General features: G+C 60.3%; 8 protein-coding genes across 8 annotated transcripts; 6 read left to right on the plus strand and 2 right to left on the minus strand.

The window, feature by feature from the left end:
- Positions 1-31: 31 nt before the first annotated feature.
- On the plus strand, positions 32-1,004 carry MJAP1_002301 (uncharacterized protein; the record flags this gene model as incomplete). The annotated part of the gene is made up of 2 exons (XM_060266243.1): positions 32-332; positions 358-1,004. The coding sequence occupies 2 exons, from the start codon at positions 32-34 to the stop codon at positions 1,002-1,004; spliced, it is 948 nt and encodes a 315-aa protein (XP_060122226.1).
- A 48-nt stretch (positions 1,005-1,052) lies between these two features.
- On the minus strand, positions 1,053-2,790 carry ALG11 (GDP-Man:Man3GlcNAc2-PP-dolichol alpha-1,2-mannosyltransferase; the record flags this gene model as incomplete). The annotated part of the gene is made up of 2 exons (XM_060266244.1): positions 1,053-2,547; positions 2,570-2,790. 2 exons carry the CDS (start codon positions 2,788-2,790, stop codon positions 1,053-1,055), a joined length of 1,716 nt encoding a protein of 571 aa, XP_060122227.1.
- A 156-nt stretch (positions 2,791-2,946) lies between these two features.
- VPS34 (phosphatidylinositol 3-kinase) lies at positions 2,947-5,603 on the plus strand (the record flags this gene model as incomplete). Its single annotated transcript, XM_060266245.1, has 4 exons — positions 2,947-3,011; positions 3,036-3,122; positions 3,145-3,390; positions 3,485-5,603. 4 exons carry the CDS (start codon positions 2,947-2,949, stop codon positions 5,601-5,603), a joined length of 2,517 nt encoding a protein of 838 aa, XP_060122228.1.
- A 28-nt stretch (positions 5,604-5,631) lies between these two features.
- Positions 5,632-6,657, plus strand: SEN34 (tRNA-intron lyase; the record flags this gene model as incomplete). Its single annotated transcript, XM_060266246.1, has 1 exon — positions 5,632-6,657. The coding sequence occupies one exon, from the start codon at positions 5,632-5,634 to the stop codon at positions 6,655-6,657; it is 1,026 nt and encodes a 341-aa protein (XP_060122229.1).
- Positions 6,658-7,605: 948 nt separating this feature from the next.
- Positions 7,606-10,565, plus strand: PGM2 (phosphoglucomutase (alpha-D-glucose-1,6-bisphosphate-dependent); the record flags this gene model as incomplete). The annotated part of the gene is made up of 6 exons (XM_060266247.1): positions 7,606-7,676; positions 7,699-8,666; positions 8,689-9,305; positions 9,477-10,485; positions 10,509-10,520; positions 10,546-10,565. 6 exons carry the CDS (start codon positions 7,606-7,608, stop codon positions 10,563-10,565), a joined length of 2,697 nt encoding a protein of 898 aa, XP_060122230.1.
- Positions 10,566-10,600: 35 nt separating this feature from the next.
- RPC19 (RNA polymerase subunit AC19) lies at positions 10,601-11,159 on the minus strand (the record flags this gene model as incomplete). The annotated part of the gene is made up of 3 exons (XM_060266248.1): positions 10,601-10,767; positions 10,902-10,978; positions 11,107-11,159. 3 exons carry the CDS (start codon positions 11,157-11,159, stop codon positions 10,601-10,603), a joined length of 297 nt encoding a protein of 98 aa, XP_060122231.1.
- A 229-nt stretch (positions 11,160-11,388) lies between these two features.
- Positions 11,389-13,216, plus strand: gad8 (non-specific serine/threonine protein kinase; the record flags this gene model as incomplete). Its single annotated transcript, XM_060266249.1, has 3 exons — positions 11,389-11,410; positions 11,433-11,853; positions 11,887-13,216. The coding sequence occupies 3 exons, from the start codon at positions 11,389-11,391 to the stop codon at positions 13,214-13,216; spliced, it is 1,773 nt and encodes a 590-aa protein (XP_060122232.1).
- A 162-nt stretch (positions 13,217-13,378) lies between these two features.
- MJAP1_002308 (uncharacterized protein) lies at positions 13,379-13,825 on the plus strand (the record flags this gene model as incomplete). Its single annotated transcript, XM_060266250.1, has 1 exon — positions 13,379-13,825. The coding sequence occupies one exon, from the start codon at positions 13,379-13,381 to the stop codon at positions 13,823-13,825; it is 447 nt and encodes a 148-aa protein (XP_060122233.1).
- Positions 13,826-13,856: the final 31 nt, after the last annotated feature.

The following is a 13,856-nucleotide window of genomic DNA, read 5'->3' on the forward strand; positions in this document are numbered from 1 at the left end:
AACGAAGGAAGGGTGCTGTATCTTCACCACCATGGCCAAGTCACCTCTCTCTGTGCCAACCCCGACGCCACTCACGCCCGAGTTCACCCTGACGAACTATGCGCAGTTTTTCGCTGCGGGTGGTCTGTGTGCCACGCTTACGCACGGTGCCCTGACGCCTGTGGACGTGGTCAAGACGCGTCTGCAGCTGGAGCCGGCCGGCAGCAAGGAGAACATGATGAGCATGGCTCGCAACATCGTGTCCAAGGAGGGCCCGAGTGGTCTCCTGACCGGTTTCGGCCCGACGGCCGTGGGCTACCTGATCCAGGGTGGCACCAAGTTCATGGGCTATGGTACGTACGAAACGGCTCACGACAGAATTCTTCAAGAAGCATGCTATTGATGCGCTGGGAAGCTACGAGGCGGCCAAGGAGTACCGCCAGCTGGTCTACATGGGCTCTGCCAGTGCCGCCGAGGTGATTGCCACGACGCTGCTGACCCCTCTGGAGGCTGCGCGCATCCGCCTTGTGTCGGAGCGCGGCTACGCGCGTGGCCTGATTGGTGCCATTACGCGTATGTGGTCCGAGGAGGGCCTGCGTGGCTTCTACGCGGGCTACGTCCCGATCCTCTTCAAGCAGGTGCCCTTCTCTATCGGCCAGTTCTACACGAACGAAATGTGCCACAACTACGTCAACGCGCACGTCGCAAAGGAGACGATCAAGAGCTGGGGCAAGCCCGGCGAGGTTGCGGTCCAGCTGGGTTGCGGTATTGTCGCCGGTGCCGCTGCTGCTGTCCTCTCGCACCCCGCCGACACGCTCCTTTCCAAGGTCAACAAGGGCGGCGGAGGCTCGGGCTCCGTTATGTCCAAGCTCATCACGCTCGCGGGCCAGACTGGATTTACCGGCCTCTGGGCAGGTCTCGGAACCAGGGTTGCGATGACTGCTGCGCTGGTCAGCGGCCAGTTCCTCATCTACGCGCAGACCAAGCAGGCCTTTGGCGCGCCGAAGGGTATCGAGATCTCTTAAATCTGAATATAGTGGCCTATCTACCCTTCATTTTGTACCGCTGTGTGTCTACTCCGTAGCACTGTCCGTCACCAATGACTCGACGGCCTTGGCATCCGACGCCGAGGCGTTTTCGTCCGCCGTCTTTGCCCGCACCGCGGCCTTCTGCTCCGCTTGCTGCGTGGCAGCAACGACCTGGGCTTTCTTCTCCTCCAACAGCTCCTGGTTGATCTTGAGGAGCGACGGGGGAACAAGCAGGTCCCAGAGCTTGACGCGCCACGCTTCCTGGAAGCTTTGGTCGCTAAATGTGTTTTGGACATGCGTACGCGCACGCGAGCGGATCTGTACCGCCTCGGCCTCTGGCATAGTCACCAGCTTGTGCAGCTGGTCGACGTACTCGAGCAAGGTCTTGGCGTGGAATCCGGTCGGCTCTCCGTCGACGTTCACGGCAATGTCCAAAAGGGGGCCAGCAGACGCGTGCGACAGCGTCAAGAGACCAGCAGCCATGTACTCCACGACATTAATGCCAAAGTGTTCGTCGACCATGGTGCTGATACCGATGCTCGCCTTGCTGAACTTGTCGAGGATCGTCTCGAGCGGGGCGTCGACACAGAACTCGACGTTGCTCTCGATCGTAAGCTCCTTGGCAAGCTTCTTGAGCTCCAGCACGCGCTTTTCGTCGTCGGCGTTGCGCACGCCGCCGATCAGCACGAGCTTCAGCGGGCGATTGCCGCCCTTGGACGACTTCAGCTCGGGGTACTGCGAAAGGAGCTTGTGTACGATACGCAGCTGCATTGTGTGGTCCTTCTCCGGGCGGAACTGGGCGAGGCTGACGATCGAGCGCGCCGGGCGCTTGCCCAGCGTGAGCTTTGCAAAGCGGTTCGTGTCGCAGGGGGGGTAGACAATGTTCACCGGGGGCAGCTCCACCTTCCAAGGGCGGGGCATGCGCGTCTGGATCAACGACTCGATGTGGTTGTGCGTCCAGGTTCCGTTCACAGCGATTGCGTCGGCAGAGCGCAGCGCACTGCCGTAGAACACTGCAAAGATGCGGTAGTACACGAGCTTGAGAATGCTAAACGGAAGGCTTGCAGCGATCCATGCCGAATTGGTAATGCCCGCCTGGCGGCTGCGGACACGATGCAGCATGTCCGTGCTGACAATGGGGTAGTGAATGTAGGTACCAACGCGGATCTTTGTGGAGTAGTTCTTGATAGCAGGAAGCGTGAATGCGTAGCCCATGGTATCGATAAACACGTCAGGAACAAGTTGGCTCAGCGCCTCGTAGGCAACGCGGTTCGCGCCAAACGCCTGGCCCAGCAGAGTAAAGTGGGACCAGTACTTGCCGTCGAGCAGGTAGCGGTTCTTGATCGGAAGGAAAGCAAGTGCTTCAGGGCGCAGCACAATGCCGAAGCGCTCCTTGGCCTTGGCAATGACAAGCTCCTTCGTCAGGCCGTCCTCGAGGGGATCAATGTCGCCGGTGTACACCACACAGATCACGTCGGGATTTTGCTGGTGCGTACGAATCGCGTCGTACAAAACACGCTCACCACCGCCTCCCGCATTACTGGGTTAGCTAATATACGTACGAGTTGGGGTGCAGGAAGCCCACAAACATATACTGGCGAGGCTCGCGGATGCCCAGCTTCTGCACGATGCGGATGCGCTTCTGCACGTTGGTGTCGCGCAGCGCAGCACGCCAGGCAAGCAGAGCCAGGTAGTTGCACACGATCAGCGTGCCCGTGAGCATCGCCAGGAACTTGAGCACATCATACGGCGTGGGGATGGGCACCCAATCTCCCAAACTCATTTTCGTGGAAGCGGAAGGTGAGTGTTGGTTTATTCTGCGCGCATTCTCTTTGGCCAAAATCAAAACGTGGCTGCTTAATGGCCTGCATGCGGCAAGGCAAGTGGAGTATCTACATGTGGAGGGTTGGCCCCGGCGACGCCGCTGCCCTTGCCTGTGATGGACGGCGATTTTTACTCGTTCGTGGCCGCGTATGATGTGCATGAAAACGTGTCTTTTCGAGTGTAGGTGTCTTTTGGCTTATTCAGAACATGTCTGGAAGGATCGCTGGAGCGCGACTCGCCTGCTGCGATTGTCGCCTCACCCGAAAAAGCCCTGCTGGGCAAGAACCAAGCGTGCGTCGCCTCGCTAATGCAGGGAATATCCGTCGTTGTGTATCGTGTGTCAATTGTATGCGGACTCCAAGCCACTGGCACTGGCGCAGCGCACTTCCTATAAACCGTTCCAGACAAAATTTGAGTGGAACGAGTGGATGACGATGCCGTACGCCATCGCCGATCTTCCGCAGAGCGCGATGCTCGTCTTTACGCTGCTGGATATCGCTGCGCCAGAGCGCGAGTCGATTGTAGGTGGCACGGTGCTGCCGCTGTTTGGAAAAAAGGGGTACGTCTCGCTCCTGACACAGATCCCTCCGGCGAGGACAGCAGCGGCTACACGTCTGGCGCGACGTGGCGGGCGATACGCATGTCCCGTCTAGAACGCCGCACCAAAACGAGCAGGAAACCGAGGCAGGACGCCTGGAAAAGCTGCTGAAGCAGCACCAGCGCCGTACACTGCCGCATGTCGATTGGCTCGACACGCTTGCGTTCCGCGTGATTGAGCGCGCGCATGCCGCGGAGGTGAACGACTCGTACGAGCTACTGCTCACGGTTGACATGCCTGCATTCGAGCTGCCGGTGGTCTTTGCAGAGCCCGAGTCGGAACTCGCACTGGAGCAGCCCGCGCCGACCCCAACGGCACCTGCCGCGCCGAGCCACAACGTCGACGCATCGCTCTTTACGATTTACGACCCGGAAAGTACGAACGAGAACATTATCGAGGCAAAGCACCGCCGCCTCGTACGCTCCCAGCGGTCCAACATCCTCGATCGCGAACGGAAACCGACGGCGACAGTGCGTGACGAGCTGCACGATATCCTCCTATACCCCCCGACCCGCGTCCTGACCTCGCAAGAGATGGACTTGATTTGGTCGTTCCGTTTCCATCTCACGCGCTACTCCAAGGGACTGACCAAGTTCCTCAAGTCGGTCGTGTGGAGCGACGCGTACGAAGCGCGGCAGGCGACCGAAGTGCTGCTGCCCATGTGGGCCGAGCCAGAGCTGTCGGATGCGCTCGAGCTGCTCGGACCGAGCTTTCGCGACTTGCGCGTCCGCGCTTATGCGGTGCGCCAGCTGGAGCGTGCGGGCGACGAAGAGCTGGCTTTGTACCTCTTGCAGCTCGTCCAAGCGCTCAAGTTTGACGAATCGGCGTGGGACCATGCAAAAGAGCAGACGCACCAGCGCCAGCTGCACGGTCTGCATCCCGATGATCGTGCGGAGCTGAACGAGCCGCCGCGGCTGGTTGACCTGCTGTGTGAGCGCAGCGCATCGAACGCGGTGCTGGGGACCATGTTCTTTTGGTACGTCAAGGTCGAGTGCGACGACACGCGTTTTGGCACGCTCTATACACGTGTCGCCGAGAAGCTCCACGAGCAGTTGGTCGTGACGAATGCCCCCCTGCGCGAGACGCTCGAGCGCCAAGAGCAGTTTGTCAAGACGCTCTCGACGCGGTGCCGCGAGCTGCGCCTTTCGCGCGACGCGCGCCCCAAAAAGATTGATCGGCTGCATGCGATTCTCGCCGACAAAAAGTCGGGTCTTTCCACGTATTCGCCACCGCTGTCCCTTCCCCTCGACCCGCAGGTATGCGTAAAGCGGTCCATCCCCGAGAACAGCACCGTGTTCAAGAGCAACTTGTTCCCGCTCCGCATTGAATTCCAGACGCGCGACACCGATGCACAAAGCAATACAAGCGATACGGAGGACGCGAGCGATGCGCCGACCTATACCATAATCTACAAGAACGGCGACGACCTGCGTCAGGACCAGCTTGTGATCCAGCTCTTTACGTTGATGGACCGTTTGCTCCGCAACGAGAACTTGGACCTGAAGATTACGCCGTACCGCGTGCTTGCAACCGGCATTTTGGATGGCATGGTGCAGTTTATCCCAAGCCTGAGCATTGCTACGATCATGACGCAGTACAATGGCAGCCTGCTCGAGTACCTGCGGGCGCACCACCCGGATCCCGAGAGCCCCGCGACGTACCACGTCCAGAGTTCGGTGCTCGATACCTTTGTGCGCAGCTGTGCAGGCTACTGTGTGATCACTTATCTTCTTGGCGTCGGCGACCGCCACCTGGACAATTTGCTGCTGTCACCCGACGGCCACTTTTTCCACGTCGACTTTGGCTACATTCTGGGCCGCGACCCCAAGCCATTCCCGCCGCCAGTCAAGGTGTGCAAGGAGATGGTGGAGGCCATGGGCGGCACTTCGTCTGTCTACTATGTGCGCTTTAAAAAGCTGTGCCATACCGCCTACGCGTGCCTGCGCAAGAACGCAAACCTGATCCTCAACCTGGTGTCGCTCATGGTCGACGCCAACATCCCCGACATCCGCTCCGAGCCGGACAAGGCGGTGCTAAAGATCCAGGACAAGTTTATGTTGGATGTCTCGGAAGAAAAAGCCGTCGCGCACTTTGAGGCGCTCCTCAACGAAACGTCCTACCTCTCCACGATGTTTGACCGCCTCCACAACATGGCCCAGTACTTCCGGCAGTAGTCCTCCGATACCTCCACACTATTTCTTCATGGACCAGTTGCGATCGACGTACCCCGACCGGGTGCCGATCCTCTTGGCGAACGGCGTGCCGTTCTTGTGGGAGAGTAGGGATGTAGAGCGCGTCCGTACAGAGCACAATTTGTGTGGTCTGCTCACCGGAACGCTCCCGTTGATCCCGCAGCAGAATGTATTCCTAGGCATGCCGCTGCGCCTCTTGCCAGAGGAGGTCGTGCTCTTGCTGCGGCGGCGCGCGGCTGTGCTGATCGATGATGCGCATGCATATGGTGCACCGACGGAGGAGGAGCGGTCCGAGTACCTCGCGCACGAGGCACAAGAGATCCTCGACCAGAAAGAGCGCCAGCGCCGCCAGCAGGAGGAGCATCGGCAGCGCATGGAGGCGGCCATCACGCAAGAATCGGGCGATGCACGCGCACTTGAGCGCCGCCGTGCGCGCCAGGCAGCCAAGCAGGCCAAGGGACAGGCGCCGGACGAGACGCCAGAGGAGAACGAGCAGGACGTGCTGGCCAAAATGCCCTACGTCCACCATACCCACAGCACCTCGGCGCACCTTCCCGCCTACCACCCCGCCACGGCCGAAATGAACACCGGCACCACGAACGCCTATCTGACGCTCCAAGAGGCACAGGTGGCAGGCGTATGGACATACCCAAGCACACTGCAAGAGCGTGCGCGGTGCGCTGCATTTGAAGCGCTGCACAGCAAGGGCTTCTTTTTGAGCACCGGCTTGCGGTTCGGCGGCGACTTTGTCGTGTATCCTGGCGATCCCTTGCGGTATCACTCGCACTATACTGCCACGGTGCTCGCGACGCCGCAGCAGCCGATGGCCGCATTTCACGTCGTGGCGTCCGGGCGTCTCGGCACGGCGGTCAAGAAGTCGCATCTGCTGTGCCAAGCCAACACGATTGTTCTCGACGATGCCGAGGCGCTCGAACGGCGCCTGGCGGGATACGATGATGCCACAGAGAGCACGCCGGCGCTGCCGTGGGGCAATGCCGAGTACTGGAGCTTGGCATGGGCAGGATTTGGTACATAGGGTATCTATTTTCCGCGGCGCACGTTGCGTGGGACCAAGGATAGTGCGCTCATTTGCTCCAGCATCGCATTCAGCGACGGTGCTGCAGGCGTAGGAGGCGCAGGCTCGGGAGATGGCGACCGAGGTGGGGAGTCCAGCATGCGTTTTTTCGATGGTGCGGTCGCAGTTGGAATTGGATCGCTAGGGGTGGGCAGTTGTCCTTGGCGGGGCGCGCTGGCCTCGGGGCGGGGCAAGAGCACCGCTTCCTGTGCCTGTCCCGCCTTGTCGGCATCCGCCACGTCCTTTTCCCCTTGGTCCGTGTCCCCTTGTTTATTGTTCACCCTCTCGTCGCCCTCGGTATCCCCTCGCGGCTTCCACGTCTTGCGCACAAGGCTCGCACTGTCGCCATACAACTCACGGAGCCGCCCGATCCCATGATTCGTAATGCTAAAAAAGAACTCGGGTGGGTAGTGATGTGCGGCAATCAGATGCTGCCGCCGGAGCTTGGGCGTCGCAAACATGCGCTCACACAGCGGCTCGAAGCAGGCAAACTACATGAGCCACGCGACCTACCGTCTTTTCCCCCCGCTCCTTGCGCTGTGCCGTAAGCATGCTGTGGCACTCGTCCGCGTGCAGCGCAAGCAGATGCGCACTCGGAAACGTCATCCCACAACGCGGCGCGCTCTCTTCGGCACGTCGGCGAGCCGCGAGCGTGGTAGCAGCCGTCGCACCGCCGTGCACCGGCGCCGAGCACCGGAACGCGTGCTCGGCATAGTAGTGTGCCTCGAACTCGGCGATCGACCCAAACGTCAGCGCGTGCGGGTGCCCCGGCAAGCTACACTCGGCCACCGGAGCACGCGCCACGTCCTCGCGGCGCTTCTTCTCCATGCAGGCCCTGCAGGGAAACGCACGCCTGTGGCCGGCCACGTGGGAATGCGTGTCACTTTCCACGGGTCCCTTTGGAACACGATGGCAGTCGAGACGGTTGCGACGAAGCCCTTTGAGGGCCAGAAGCCCGGTACTTCGGGTCTGCGCAAGCGGTATGTGACCCTGCTAATGTAGCGTGAAAGTCTTTGAGCAAGCGCATTACACCGAGAACTTTGTGCAGTGCATTCTCGACGCGATCCCGGGCGGTGCCCAAGGCGCGACGCTGGTCGTCGGTGGTGATGGCCGCTACTTTTCCGTGCCTGCCGTGCAGAAGATTATCCGCCTTTCTGCCGGAAATGGTGTGAAGAAGCTCATTATTGGCCAGAACGGCATTCTCTCGACGCCTGCCGCGTCGCACGTCATCCGCCTGCGCAAGGCGACCGGCGGCATTCTGCTGACGGCGAGCCACAACCCCGGTGGCCCCGACGCGGACTTTGGTATCAAGTACAACATGGAGAATGGCGGTCCGGCGCCCGAGGCGGTCACGAACCAGATCTACAAGCGCACCACCGAGATCACCGAGTACAAGGAGGTGAAGGGCAACGACGTGGACCTCTCTAAGATCGGCACGAGCCAGTTTGGCGACCTCGAGGTCGAGGTGATTGATTCGGTGAAGGACTACGTCGAGTACCTCGGCCAGATCTTTGACTTTGACTTGATTCGCAGTTTTTTGTCGTCGGGCGACTTTAGCGTGCGCTTCGACGGTCTGCACGGTGTGACCGGCCCCTACGCCAAGGCGCTGTTTGTCGAGCAGTTTGGCCTCGGCGACAAGGCGGTGCAGAACTGCGTGCCGCTCCCCGACTTTGGCGGCGGTCACCCCGACCCCAACCTCACCTACGCCAAGACGCTCGTCGATGCTGTCGAGAGCGAGGGCCTCTCGTTTGGCGCGGCCAGCGATGGTGACGGCGACCGCAACATGATTCTCGGCAAAGGCGCCTTTGTCAACCCCAGCGACAGCGTCGCGATCATTGCCGACTGGGCGCAGAAGGCGATCCCCTACTTTGCCAAGGGCATCCACGGCCTCGCCCGGTCGATGCCGACCAGCGGCGCGATCGACCGCGTGGCGCGTGCACGCAACTATGAGCTCTTCGAGGTGCCGACGGGTACGTACCTTGGCTAACCCAGGCTGGAAGTTCTTTGGCAACCTTATGGATGCCGGCCGTCTCTCGATCTGCGGTGAGGAGTCGTTCGGCACCGGCTCGGACCACATCCGCGAGAAGGACGGTCTCTGGGCGGTGGTCGCCTGGCTCAGCATCCTCGCAGCAGCCAACAAGGAGAAGGCGGGCACGAGCGTCGCCGACGTTCTCCAGGGCCACTACGCCAAGTATGGCCGCAACTTCTTCTCGCGCTACGACTACGAGGAGGTGGACAGCGACGGCGCCAAGAAGGTGATGGACCTGCTGCGCTCGCGCTTCAGCGAGCCGAGCTTCAAGGGCAGCAAGCTCGGTCCCTTCACGGTCGCCGATGCTGACGACTTCTCGTACACGGACCCCATCGACAAGAGCGTCAGCAAAAACCAAGGCCTGTACGTCCTCTTTGACGACGGCTCGCGCATCATCTTCCGCCTGAGTGGCACCGGCTCGGCGGGCGCAACGATCCGCCTTTACGTCGAGAAGTACACGCATGACACTGCTGAGTACACGGCCGATGTACAGAAGGCCCTGAAGCCGCTCATCGACGAGGCACTCAACCTCGCCCAGCTCGAGCAGCTCACCGGCCGCTCGGCCCCGACCGTGATTACAGTACGTGCGCCGCACTGACCCAGTAAATCGCGCCTTTTTTAGTCATCCGTGCTCGGGCCGCCTCTTGCGTGAATGTTTCGTGTAGCGGCACAGCGCAGTGCGCGAGTAGGAGTACTTTCCCTTCCTCGTCTTTCTGTTTGTAGGTTTGCGACGATGCCCTCCGTGCCGCAGACGATGCGTGCGGTGCTCATCCGCGACAAGGTCGGACCGTCGAGTGCGCTGTACATTGGTGACGCGCCGACGCCCCAGCTCGCCGACGGCCAGAATGGTGGCAAAGACGATGTCATTGTGAAGGTCAAGGCATTTGGACTGAACCGCATGGACTTGCTCCAACGCGAGGGCAAGTACCCCATTCCGCCGGGCGCGAGCCCGATTCTCGGCGTCGAGTTTAGCGGGCACGTCGCCGAGGTCGGTGCGGGGGTCTCGTCCGTTGCGCCCGGCGACGAGGTGTTTGGCCTGGCGACGGGCGGCGCGTACGCCGATTACGTGCGTATCCCTGCGCCGATGGTCATGAAGAAGCCTACCGAGCTCTCGTGGGTCCAGGCGGCGAGCATGCCCGAGGCGTTCCTCACCGCCTTCCAGGCGCTCCATGTCCTGGGCTCGCTCCAAAAGGGCGAGGATCTGCTGGTGCACGCGGGTGCCTCGGGCGTCGGTCTCGCCGCGATCCAGCTCGCCAAGGCGCACGGTGCGCGCCACGTCTACGTCACCGCCGGCTCCGAAGAAAAGATTGCCTTTTGCCAGTCCCTCGGAGCGACGGCCGGCTTCAACTACAAGACCGGCAGCTGGAAGGAGGGTCTGATGCAGGCGACCGACAACCAGGGCGTCGACGTGATTATGGACTTTGTGGGTGCGCCGTACTTTGCCGACAACCTTGCATCGCTGAAGCGCGACGGCCGCCTGACGATGCAGGGCTTTATGGGCGGCGCTGTGGCCAAGGACGTGAACCTTGGCACGATTCTGGCCAAGCGCCTGCGCATCGAAGGCAGCACGCTGCGTAGCCGCTCGCTGGACTACCAGTCGAAGCTGGTCCAGGACTTTTTCCACAGCGGCGGGCTCCAAGCGATCACCAAGGGTGTGCAGCGCGACAAGACGGAAGTCGGCTCGCCCCGCCTTGTGGTGTACGACACCTTTGACTGGAACGAGATTCGCCAGGCGCACGACACGATGGCTGCCAACAAAAGTATGTATACCACACTCACACAGACACGGGCAAGAGTAGGTCTCGTTATGCTCACCGCAGTTGTCGTGACGATTTCGTAGTGTATCGCCGGAATGATTTCGTGACTATAGTACAATTATCCAGAGAATTCCGGACGGCGGGAGATGGACGGCGGAGGCACCGCTTCCTTTTGAACCTCGCCCGAGTCCAGGCTCTTGGTGTAGCGGTCCTGGATCGTGTCAAAGACATGGTCCAGGTTCGCGATCGCGTCGGTGAACGCCTCGACGGCGGTGGTGGTGTTTTCTGTGGTTAGCCTGCTCTGGCAAAGGGGATCTCAGTAGGAACAATTGGAATATGCGTATAATAAGGCCTTCCATTGCCGTAGCTCTGGCACCGAAAAAGGTGTCATCCCAGAGAGAGATTGGAGAAACACGTACCATACATCTGGATGCGCATGTGGATCTTGCTCTCCGACGGGTGGGGAATCGTATAACCGCAAAATTCGACGCGCGGGCTAACGTTAGCTTGCTCGCAGAATGCGACCCCTCATAAACGAAGAATTCCAATTTTTGTAGCCCCCATTACACAAGTGTATCGGGACAAAAAGTATAGTATAATCATGGGGGTCGCTGCGCAACGTACTCTTTCATCAGCATATAGCGCAAGGCATTGCCGAGCGTGTGGTCCTCGTCCATTATACAGAACGTGACCGCGGTCAAGCCAACATCGTGTCCGGGAAGCTGCATTAGCCAGCGCAACCTACGAGCGAAATTTTGCCGCGGACCGCCGCCGCGTCCAGCTCGTCCATCGTAGGCTCGTCAAACAATTTTTTGCGGCCGACCGCGCCCACGCGCAAGGATGCTGACTAAGCATGCCAGTTGCGGGCGAGCCAACTGCGCGTGGGGACCCTTAGGACCGGCCGTCATGTCTTGGCGACTGGGCAAGAGTACGTCGCTCAACTCACACAGAATTACGCGATAGCTCGAGCTTCTCGTTTGGGTCACAACCTGTGACATTGCCAGTCGACCGCTCCGCGACACCGAAGCCCAATGCGTCCGGCCACCAGCGGACTGGGAGCCGGGACCCCACGTCCATTCCCTCGACCCCCACCTCGCCAGAGGCGCCACGCAAGGCGGTGGGCGGCTCCAACTCGGATCTGCTAACGGTCAGCGTGGTCACTGCGCGTGGTCTGTCACTCCCATCAGGCAAGACCCTCCAAACAGACGCAAAGAAGGCGCAGGGCGGTGATGCTTCGCAGCCGAAGCGCACGCTACGGCAGCGGCAGGCACTCCTGCCCTATGTTGTGCTGGAGTTTGACAAGAATGAGGTGCTGATCCTCGCATCGGGCGGCGATCTTCCCTCGCCGCAGTGGCAGTTTACCGCAAACTTGTACGTAACCCACCCCACCCCTCTCTAACCCAGCGACGTCTCGCGCAAGACCGAAGTGAGTCTGCATGTGTATATGCGTGGCGAGGCTGTGGTCTCACCTACACCCACTGGCATACTTGGCCTCTTCCGCAGCTATACGCCGAAAGCCGAGGACCAACAAGGAGCGCGGCGCAACCCCATGACGGACCTGATGGGCGAGAGCGATGTTTATCTCGGAAGCGCCAAGCTCGTCCCATCGTTTGAAAGTGCACGTTCATTGGATACGTGGCTCCCCATTTCTGGCGGCACAGGCGAAATTCATGTACAGCTAGCCTACAAGCCCCAGCAAGGACACACGCTCTCCATCGAGTCCTTTGAGCTCCTCAAGGTGATTGGCAAAGGCAGTTTCGGCAAGGTGATGCAAGTGCGGAAACGCGATACGGCACGCATCTATGCCCTCAAGATCATCCGCAAAGCGCATATTATTTCACGGTCGGAAGTGACGCACACGCTGGCGGAGCGCACGGTCCTTGCACAAGTAAACAGTCCCTTTATCGTGCCGCTTAAGTTCTCGTTCCAGAGCCCCGACAAGCTGTACCTTGGACTGGCGTTTGTGAATGGTGGCGAGCTCTTTCACCACCTGCAGCGCGAAGGGCGCTTTAGTGAGGCGCGTGCGCGCTTCTACACCGCCGAGCTCTTTTGTGCATTGGAGCATCTGCACGACTTCAACGTCATCTACCGTGACTTGAAGCCGGAAAATATCCTGTTGGACTATACCGGGCACATTGCGTTGTGCGACTTTGGCCTATGCAAGCTGAATATGGGTGACAAAGAGACGACGCATACCTTTTGCGGCACGCCCGAGTACCTCGCACCCGAGCTGCTGTTGGGCCACGGCTATACCAAATCCGTCGACTGGTGGACGCTCGGCGTGCTCCTCTACGAGATGCTCACGGGCCTGCCCCCCTTCTACTCGGAGGACGTGAACGAGATGTACCGCAAGATTCTTCATAACCCCCTGACTTTCCCCCCCGAAGTGCAGCCGGACGCGCGCGACTTGCTGACGCGACTGCTGCACCGCGATGCATCACAGCGCCTGGGATACGGCCCTCACGGCGCAGCAGATATCAAAAGTCATCCATTTTTCACCAAGCATATCGACTGGAACCAGCTCCTTGCCAAAAAGGTCCAGCCACCCTTCAAGCCCGGCGTGGCCTCGGCCTTTGACACGTCCAACTTTGACCCCGAGTTCACCAGCGAGCCCGCGTTGGACAGCGTCGTGGATGAGAGCCATATGATCAGCGCCACCAACCAAGAGCAATTCGCCGGTTTTAGCTACAATGCTGCTGCGGAAGGCGCAAGCGGCGAGAGTTTATGGCAGTAACCCTCGCGTCACACCGACGCGCTGCCACCGGCCCCCTCCCTGGACATAGAAATGTGCAATTATTTTTACGCGTTTTTTTGTGGGGTCGCCCCACACCCCCCCCTTTGGCCGCTTCCGTCACGCTCCTGTTTTTTTCACGCGTCCCGAGTGATGGCGAGGACTATGGTGGCGAGCATGTGGCGGTTTTCGGGCGTGTTTGTCGTGATGACGACGGTGTTTATGCTGTGTACAATGCAAGTCACAGCGCAAAATACGCCGATCCAGTCGCCGACAAACGCCTACTTTACCCCCTCGCAGACCTACACGCCGATCACCACGTTGCAATCTGTGACAAACGGCAAGCCGATGACTATTTCTGGTGTGGGCCCTGACCTCTCCACGAACCCGTATACCTGGAACTACACTGCCCCCCAGTCGACGCTCGATCCGACGACGAATCCCGCGATCATGTCGAGCCTCGCCAAAGCCGGTGTGCCGGTCGGTCCGAGTGTGAGCAACCTGCAGCCGGACCCTGCGAACCTGCAGACGGCCGGTGCGATGGCGCATACGGTCAACTACGCGCTGCTGGCCCTTGCGGCCGTGCTAGGCGTGGCCGCCGCGCGGCTCTAATCCCGATGTACTATAGAGAGTGGCATAGTTT

This window comes from Malassezia japonica, chromosome 3 (genome assembly GCF_029542785.1).
Source record: "Malassezia japonica chromosome 3, complete sequence".
NCBI lineage: Eukaryota > Fungi > Basidiomycota > Malasseziomycetes > Malasseziales > Malasseziaceae > Malassezia > Malassezia japonica.